The 9,706-nt window shown below is 34.8% G+C and overlaps 2 protein-coding genes across 2 annotated transcripts; both read left to right on the top strand.

The window, feature by feature from the left end:
• Positions 1 to 2,854: 2,854 nt before the first annotated feature.
• PHYBLDRAFT_147205 (hypothetical protein) lies at positions 2,855 to 3,244 on the top strand (the record flags this gene model as incomplete). Its single annotated transcript, XM_018431815.1, has 1 exon — positions 2,855 to 3,244. One exon carries the CDS (start codon positions 2,855 to 2,857, stop codon positions 3,242 to 3,244), a length of 390 nt encoding a protein of 129 aa, XP_018290273.1.
• Positions 3,245 to 6,205: 2,961 nt separating this feature from the next.
• Positions 6,206 to 6,595, top strand: PHYBLDRAFT_147206 (hypothetical protein; the record flags this gene model as incomplete). The annotated part of the gene is made up of 1 exon (XM_018431816.1): positions 6,206 to 6,595. The coding sequence occupies one exon, from the start codon at positions 6,206 to 6,208 to the stop codon at positions 6,593 to 6,595; it is 390 nt and encodes a 129-aa protein (XP_018290274.1).
• Between the last annotated feature and the right edge of the window lie 3,111 nt (positions 6,596 to 9,706).

The raw sequence follows: 9,706 nt of genomic DNA on the forward strand, positions 1-9,706 counted from the left end.
ACCCACACATCAACTACCCACGCCTCGACTACTCACACATAGACTACCCACATATTGACTACCCACACATCGACTACTCACACATTGACTACCCACACATCGACTACTCACACATTGACTACCCACACATCGACTACTCACACACACATCTCTCTTATAATAAATTCATAACCTATATAACCATATAAAAAATAATAAATCATATTTTATTTTAGTTATTTAAAGATATTAAAATAAATAAGATATGCGAGTAGGGAGAGACCAAGTTAATTTGTTTGAAGTGAAAGGGACAAGAAGAATGAGAGTACAGAGTATAAGAAATATATGTTTCTTTTTTTTAAAAATATAGGTTTGAGGATTATGTTGTGCATCTATAAAGAGAGATTACTATGGCAGGACTTTGTGTTAGACAATGGCTGTTTGGTCTAGAACTGAATATTTAAAGATATACTAAAAGTAAGAATTTTTAAAAATTATGTGTGATAGGATGGGGTCATTTTCATTGAAGAAGGTGTTGAAGGTATAAGTATATAGATATCATGTGCATGCGAAAGTAAAAAGACAGTTCTGAGAATAGTAGTATATGTCACTTCAGATATAAAAGAACAGAGTATATGGGTTCCGAGTGCTGAAGTTTGATTATATGGTTATTATTTTTATTTTTATTTTTCAGTAGTGATAAAATAAGAAATATAGTATGATTGGTATTGGCGACTTTGAAAGCAGTGCGAAGTTGTTGTTGGTACAGGGTTGAAAAAAGAAAAGAATAGAGTGGCGATGACTGTCGACTTTGAGAGCAGTGCGAAGTTGTTGTTAGTACAGGGTTGAAAAAAGAAAACAATAGAGTGGCGATGACTGTCGCCTTTGAACGCAGTGCGAAGTTGTTGTTGGTACAGGGTTGAAAAAAGAAAAGAATAGAGTGGCGATGACTGTCGACTTTGAGAGCAGTGCGAAGTTGTTGTTAGTACAGGGTTGAAAAAAGAAAACAATAGAGTGGCGATGACTGTCGCCTTTGAACGCAGTGCGAAGTTGTTGTTGGTACAGGGTTGAAAAAAGAAAAGAATAGAGTGGCGATGACTGTCGACTTTGAGAGCAGTGCGAAGTTGTTGTTAGTACAGGGTTGAAAAAAGAAAACAATAGAGTGGCGATGACTGTCGCCTTTGAACGCAGTGCGAAGTTGTTGTTGGTACAGGGTTGAAAAAAGAAAAGAATAGAGTGGCGATGACTGTCGACTTTGAGAGCAGTGCGAAGTTGTTGTTAGTACAGGGTTGAAAAAAGAAAACAATAGAGTGGCGATGACTGTCGCCTTTGAGAGCAGTGCGAAGTTGTTGTTAGTACAGGGTTGAAAAAAGAAAACAATAGAGTGGCGATGACTGTCGCCTTTGAACGCAGTGCGAAGCTTATAGGGACACGAAGGTTTGACCAAGGGCTTATTTTTTGTTAGAGCCGCATATACAGTGAACAGTCGTCAAAAAGATAAAATAAAGAGTATTTCATTTTTTATTTTATTTTTCAAAAGAGTGCGCTTCCTTTTCGTATTGCGTCGCTTTTGGTCCACTTTGAGTTGCAATACAATATGAATGACGATCCTCAACAGGAATGAAGATCCTCGACTGGGATGGCGGAATGTCGAAAGAAGATTCAAGCCATCGTTAAAATTTTTTTTTTGTTTTGGTTACAGCACAGTGAAGGGGTTTTGAATACATAGTCCTCTCTCAACGATTGTAAGTGAGTACCATACGGTCTTTAATCTTCGTATGGGTAACAGTATCCCTGTCAATGGACCCTGCTATGATTCTTTCACTTGTGGGTACACAAAGGGTGTCTGCACCACCGATCAGTAATACCAGTTTACAAAAAAGTGCGTGCTGTCCGAATTGTCGATTAGAACCCTTAGTTTGTAAAAAGATATAAAAAGAAATAGACAATATCGTATATATTGTACCAGTGCAGCCAATTGACTGGTAGACAGATCCCCAAGTGTGTGCGTGTGTATTAAAGAGGGAAAAAAGGTAGGTGTAAGAGCTCATCTGAAATATACTAACAGATTATATATATATAGTCCTAGAGTAACTTTTAGTATATGAACACAATTCATTTTAAAATAATTTGATAATATATAGATATATATCAACTTGGATTAGACTGATAAATAAAAAGAAAATAAGAGATAAAGCGAATTAAAGGAAGTAGAGTGTTAATTGATCCATAAATATCCAGTGGATCAAACTGTTATAAAGATGTATTAAACCCCATATTGTTGCTTATAGCTCGGATCGGATTTAATTTTAATCAAAATCTTTTGCAGCCGAAATATATATATATTCTTGCACAGAACTATTTAATAAACTGCTTGAGAAGTATATGGTACAAGCCAAAGATATCTATTTGTTTAAGTTGCTGTTTAAATAGTTTTAAATAAGAGTATATTTGAAAAATTGAACGGGAAATAAATGATACAAGCTATAGACATATTTCAGTCGAGTTACTATTTAAATAATCGCAAAGAAATATATAATTATTGAATATAATAGTACCAGCCTTTTTCATTATTAAAATAAAGCCTTTTGGAATTAGATCAAAATAAGATATTGGAATTCATTATATATACTAATATATTAATATGAGATATCAAAAGGCTTGATTATTTGCACGAACAAAGATATAAACCAAAAAACACAAGCTATTAGTTAACTGTAGAGTATCGTGTATAAAGTATCAAAGTGCTTTGCTTTCTATTTTTGGTTGGTTTATTTTGATTTTCATATGATTCTATACTTTTTTTAGACAAAACAAACAAACTTACTTGGGCGGTTACCCAGGCTTTTTTTTTTTACGATAAACCTGTTATTTCATGCATGACCATCGCATCCGCACTACGGATGCGTTATTGGAATCGCATCCGCACTACGGATGCGTTATTAGAATCGCATCCGCACTACGGATGCGAAAACTTTATCTTTACCTTATTACTTTAGAGAAACCTTTGGATTACCAAATGCATTACCTCAAAACTATAAATGATTATAGTTTTTGCGATTTGTTAGAAAATAAACTTTTCCTCTCCCATATGACCACTGTTTATGGCACCCCCCACCCAAAACGCCCCCTTTTCTTTCACACCTCAACTACATACACAAATGTGCCTCGGCTGCATACACACACTTTAAATATATCTACCTCAACTACCCACACATCAACTACCCACACATCAACTACCCACGCCTCGACTACTCACACATAGACTACCCACATATTGACTACCCACACATCGACTACTCACACATTGACTACCCACACATCGACTACTCACACATTGACTACCCACACATCGACTACTCACACACACATCTCTCTTATAATAAATTCATAACCTATATAACCATATAAAAAATAATAAATCATATTTTATTTTAGTTATTTAAAGATATTAAAATAAATAAGATATGCGAGTAGGGAGAGACCAAGTTAATTTGTTTGAAGTGAAAGGGACAAGAAGAATGAGAGTACAGAGTATAAGAAATATATGTTTCTTTTTTTTAAAAATATAGGTTTGAGGATTATGTTGTGCATCTATAAAGAGAGATTACTATGGCAGGACTTTGTGTTAGACAATGGCTGTTTGGTCTAGAACTGAATATTTAAAGATATACTAAAAGTAAGAATTTTTAAAAATTATGTGTGATAGGATGGGGTCATTTTCATTGAAGAAGGTGTTGAAGGTATAAGTATATAGATATCATGTGCATGCGAAAGTAAAAAGACAGTTCTGAGAATAGTAGTATATGTCACTTCAGATATAAAAGAACAGAGTATATGGGTTCCGAGTGCTGAAGTTTGATTATATGGTTATTATTTTTATTTTTATTTTTCAGTAGTGATAAAATAAGAAATATAGTATGATTGGTATTGGCGACTTTGAAAGCAGTGCGAAGTTGTTGTTGGTACAGGGTTGAAAAAAGAAAAGAATAGAGTGGCGATGACTGTCGACTTTGAGAGCAGTGCGAAGTTGTTGTTAGTACAGGGTTGAAAAAAGAAAACAATAGAGTGGCGATGACTGTCGCCTTTGAACGCAGTGCGAAGTTGTTGTTGGTACAGGGTTGAAAAAAGAAAAGAATAGAGTGGCGATGACTGTCGACTTTGAGAGCAGTGCGAAGTTGTTGTTAGTACAGGGTTGAAAAAAGAAAACAATAGAGTGGCGATGACTGTCGCCTTTGAACGCAGTGCGAAGTTGTTGTTGGTACAGGGTTGAAAAAAGAAAAGAATAGAGTGGCGATGACTGTCGACTTTGAGAGCAGTGCGAAGTTGTTGTTAGTACAGGGTTGAAAAAAGAAAACAATAGAGTGGCGATGACTGTCGCCTTTGAACGCAGTGCGAAGTTGTTGTTGGTACAGGGTTGAAAAAAGAAAAGAATAGAGTGGCGATGACTGTCGACTTTGAGAGCAGTGCGAAGTTGTTGTTAGTACAGGGTTGAAAAAAGAAAACAATAGAGTGGCGATGACTGTCGCCTTTGAACGCAGTGCGAAGTTGTTGTTGGTACAGGGTTGAAAAAAGAAAAGAATAGAGTGGCGATGACTGTCGACTTTGAGAGCAGTGCGAAGTTGTTGTTAGTACAGGGTTGAAAAAAGAAAACAATAGAGTGGCGATGACTGTCGCCTTTGAGAGCAGTGCGAAGTTGTTGTTAGTACAGGGTTGAAAAAAGAAAACAATAGAGTGGCGATGACTGTCGCCTTTGAACGCAGTGCGAAGCTTATAGGGACACGAAGGTTTGACCAAGGGCTTATTTTTTGTTAGAGCCGCATATACAGTGAACAGTCGTCAAAAAGATAAAATAAAGAGTATTTCATTTTTTATTTTATTTTTCAAAAGAGTGCGCTTCCTTTTCGTATTGCGTCGCTTTTGGTCCACTTTGAGTTGCAATACAATATGAATGACGATCCTCAACAGGAATGAAGATCCTCGACTGGGATGGCGGAATGTCGAAAGAAGATTCAAGCCATCGTTAAAATTTTTTTTTTGTTTTGGTTACAGCACAGTGAAGGGGTTTTGAATACATAGTCCTCTCTCAACGATTGTAAGTGAGTACCATACGGTCTTTAAATCTTCGTATGGGTAACAGTATCCCTGTCAATGGACCCTGCTATGATTCTTTCACTTGTGGGTACACAAAGGGTGTCTGCACCACCGATCAGTAATACCAGTTTACAAAAAAGTGCGTGCTGTCCGAATTGTCGATTAGAACCCTTAGTTTGTAAAAAGATATAAAAAGAAATAGACAATATCGTATATATTGTACCAGTGCAGCCAATTGACTGGTAGACAGATCCCCAAGTGTGTGCGTGTGTATTAAAGAGGGAAAAAAGGTAGGTGTAAGAGCTCATCTGAAATATACTAACAGATTATATATATATAGTCCTAGAGTAACTTTTAGTATATGAACACAATTCATTTTAAAATAATTTGATAATATATAGATATATATCAACTTGGATTAGACTGATAAATAAAAAGAAAATAAGAGATAAAGCGAATTAAAGGAAGTAGAGTGTTAATTGATCCATAAATATCCAGTGGATCAAACTGTTATAAAGATGTATTAAACCCCATATTGTTGCTTATAGCTCGGATCGGATTTAATTTTAATCAAAATCTTTTGCAGCCGAAATATATATATATTCTTGCACAGAACTATTTAATAAACTGCTTGAGAAGTATATGGTACAAGCCAAAGATATCTATTTGTTTAAGTTGCTGTTTAAATAGTTTTAAATAAGAGTATATTTGAAAAATTGAACGGGAAATAAATGATACAAGCTATAGACATATTTCAGTCGAGTTACTATTTAAATAATCGCAAAGAAATATATAATTATTGAATATAATAGTACCAGCCTTTTTCATTATTAAAATAAAGCCTTTTGGAATTAGATCAAAATAAGATATTGGAATTCATTATATATACTAATATATTAATATGAGATATCAAAAGGCTTGATTATTTGCACGAACAAAGATATAAACCAAAAAACACAAGCTATTAGTTAACTGTAGAGTATCGTGTATAAAGTATCAAAGTGCTTTGCTTTCTATTTTTGGTTGGTTTATTTTGATTTTCATATGATTCTATACTTTTTTTAGACAAAACAAACAAACTTACTTGGGCGGTTACCCAGGCTTTTTTTTTTTACGATAAACCTGTTATTTCATGCATGACCATCGCATCCGCACTACGGATGCGTTATTGGAATCGCATCCGCACTACGGATGCGTTATTAGAATCGCATCCGCACTACGGATGCGAAAACTTTATCTTTACCTTATTACTTTAGAGAAACCTTTGGATTACCAAATGCATTACCTCAAAACTATAAATGATTATAGTTTTTGCGATTTGTTAGAAAATAAACTTTTCCTCTCCCATATGACCACTGTTTATGGCACCCCCCACCCAAAACGCCCCCTTTTCTTTCACACCTCAACTACATACACAAATGTGCCTCGGCTGCATACACACACTTTAAATATATCTACCTCAACTACCCACACATCAACTACCCACACATCAACTACCCACGCCTCGACTACTCACACATAGACTACCCACATATCGACTACCCACACATCGACTACTCACACATTGACTACCCACACATCGACTACTCACACACACATCTCTCTTATAATAAATTCATAACCTATATAACCATATAAAAAATAATAAATCATATTTTATTTTAGTTATTTAAAGATATTAAAATAAATAAGATATGCGAGTAGGGAGAGACCAAGTTAATTTGTTTGAAGTGAAAGGGACAAGAAGAATGAGAGTACAGAGTATAAGAAATATATGTTTCTTTTTTTTAAAAATATAGGTTTGAGGATTATGTTGTGCATCTATAAAGAGAGATTACTATGGCAGGACTTTGTGTTAGACAATGGCTGTTTGGTCTAGAACTGAATATTTAAAGATATACTAAAAGTAAGAATTTTTAAAAATTATGTGTGATAGGATGGGGTCATTTTCATTGAAGAAGGTGTTGAAGGTATAAGTATATAGATATCATGTGCATGCGAAAGTAAAAAGACAGTTCTGAGAATAGTAGTATATGTCACTTCAGATATAAAAGAACAGAGTATATGGGTTCCGAGTGCTGAAGTTTGATTATATGGTTATTATTTTTATTTTTATTTTTCAGTAGTGATAAAATAAGAAATATAGTATGATTGGTATTGGCGACTTTGAAAGCAGTGCGAAGTTGTTGTTGGTACAGGGTTGAAAAAAGAAAAGAATAGAGTGGCGATGACTGTCGACTTTGAGAGCAGTGCGAAGTTGTTGTTAGTACAGGGTTGAAAAAAGAAAACAATAGAGTGGCGATGACTGTCGCCTTTGAACGCAGTGCGAAGTTGTTGTTGGTACAGGGTTGAAAAAAGAAAAGAATAGAGTGGCGATGACTGTCGACTTTGAGAGCAGTGCGAAGTTGTTGTTAGTACAGGGTTGAAAAAAGAAAACAATAGAGTGGCGATGACTGTCGCCTTTGAACGCAGTGCGAAGTTGTTGTTGGTACAGGGTTGAAAAAAGAAAACAATAGAGTGGCGATGACTGTCGCCTTTGAACGCAGTGCGAAGCTTATAGGGACACGAAGGTTTGACCAAGGGCTTATTTTTTGTTAGAGCCGCATATACAGTGAACAGTCGTCAAAAAGATAAAATAAAGAGTATTTCATTTTTTATTTTATTTTTCAAAAGAGTGCGCTTCCTTTTCGTATTGCGTCGCTTTTGGTCCACTTTGAGTTGCAATACAATATGAATGACGATCCTCAACAGGAATGAAGATCCTCGACTGGGATGGCGGAATGTCGAAAGAAGATTCAAGCCATCGTTAAAATTTTTTTTTTGTTTTGGTTACAGCACAGTGAAGGGGTTTTGAATACATAGTCCTCTCTCAACGATTGTAAGTGAGTATCATACGGTCTTTAAACCTTCGTATGGGTAAAAGTATCCCTGTCAATGAACCCTGCTATGATTCTTTCACTTGTGAGTACACAAAGGGTGTCTGCACTACCAATCAGTAATACCAGTTTACAAAATAAGACTTTTGTTTGTAGGAAGTCGTAGGCTCTAATTTACCAATGAGCCTCTACACAGTCTACAAGAAGACATAAAAAGCAAACCACCTTATACTCTATATTTTATAATGGTACAGCCAAGATATCGGTGGACAAGCTGGTTTGTGCGTCTATATGTGAAGAAAGACTGGGATGTATGCACTGCACATATATACCTTGGAGACAGGAATTTAACCCCCAAAAAAAATGCCCTTATTAATTTAAATTTTCCCATTTTTTTTTTCTTTTTTACTTCTTTACACCAATTTACTATCATAATTTTAATTAATAAATCTGAAACAAAGACTTCAAGTATGCTATTTAATGGAACACATAAAAAGTATCCTATGTATTTTTCTTTTCTCTTAAAGGGCAATATAAAATATCATGACATATGTTACACAGCCATCCATTTCAAGAGTGTCTGCCAAAGTCATTGCCTTTTTTTTTGGAAAAAAGATTGTGGCTTTATTTGTACTCCACTCTTTGCTTCCAGCGTATGCTTGTAATGTCAGAATATAGGACGGCTTTCTTCATATAAACGTTTATACAAGCTGATATTCTGTTATGTAGAGCATATATAGATATATAGCTATTCTATAATGTCTCTTATGCTAAATAATATTCTCTTTTCTTTAAAAAAAATATCTCTAACTTTTGAACACTCCAAATTGATGCCTTTTGGAGTGTCTGGTTTATGTATTCAACTAAAAAAAAATTGTACTTTTAGAAACAACTCGTATTTTTGCTATTGGGCATTTAAAGAGCTTATTGAAGTGGTGCAAGTTTCCCGAATTTCAGGGTTCTATGCTTTTTGAGAGTGAAAAAATCGGATATTTTGATCAAAATTTGAGTAATTGTAATATAATAAACCTCGAAGAGGTGGATCACAATGTGTCTCACCAGGTTACTTAAAGCCAAAAAAAAACATTGCTTATTTGATTCGATTTTTAATTTTCTATAATTGAAAAGCTATGATTCCCATTGGTGTGCATTTGCATATGCTTGTAGAAATCTTAAAAAATATCATTTCCAGTACACTCATATTTAATCGACCATAGAAAAGGTTCATTTATACAAAGGCTTCGTGCTTCAAACTAAAATAGTCTCAAGCGAACCAAAGCTAGACTATGAACCTCAAAGTAATAAGTGGAATCATACTATACAGTACTGTAGCGCATTATATTGTATTACAAAACAAAAGTTATAAATCAAAGCCTTTAATCCAACAGAGTATTATTTCTAGGTTATTCGTGCATCCAGTTGAGTTTGGTATACAAGCGCAAAATATCAAAAGCACTAGATCCTATAAATCGATAATTAGTAATCGATAGCGTCTTGCTCCCAACCAAACAAAACCTATACGTTCAGTAGCAGTAGATTGTCTCTTTGCTTTCATATTGTGCCGTCAGTCAGTCTGAGCAATAACAGAAAAAAATAGTAAATAAGCAGAGCCTTTAAAAGGTGATTTATATATATGTAATAGCCATTTTACTAGCTTGATCTATCTGTGACCAGGCTAGCACAATTGCAAGCACCACTACTTTTTCATGGCGTATAATGTAACTTATATAAATAATTATAATTATCGATAGAATGGT

Source organism: Phycomyces blakesleeanus (assembly GCF_001638985.1).
Source record: "Phycomyces blakesleeanus NRRL 1555(-) unplaced genomic scaffold PHYBLscaffold_14, whole genome shotgun sequence".
In the NCBI taxonomy this organism is placed as follows: Eukaryota; Fungi; Mucoromycota; class Mucoromycetes; order Mucorales; family Phycomycetaceae; genus Phycomyces; species Phycomyces blakesleeanus.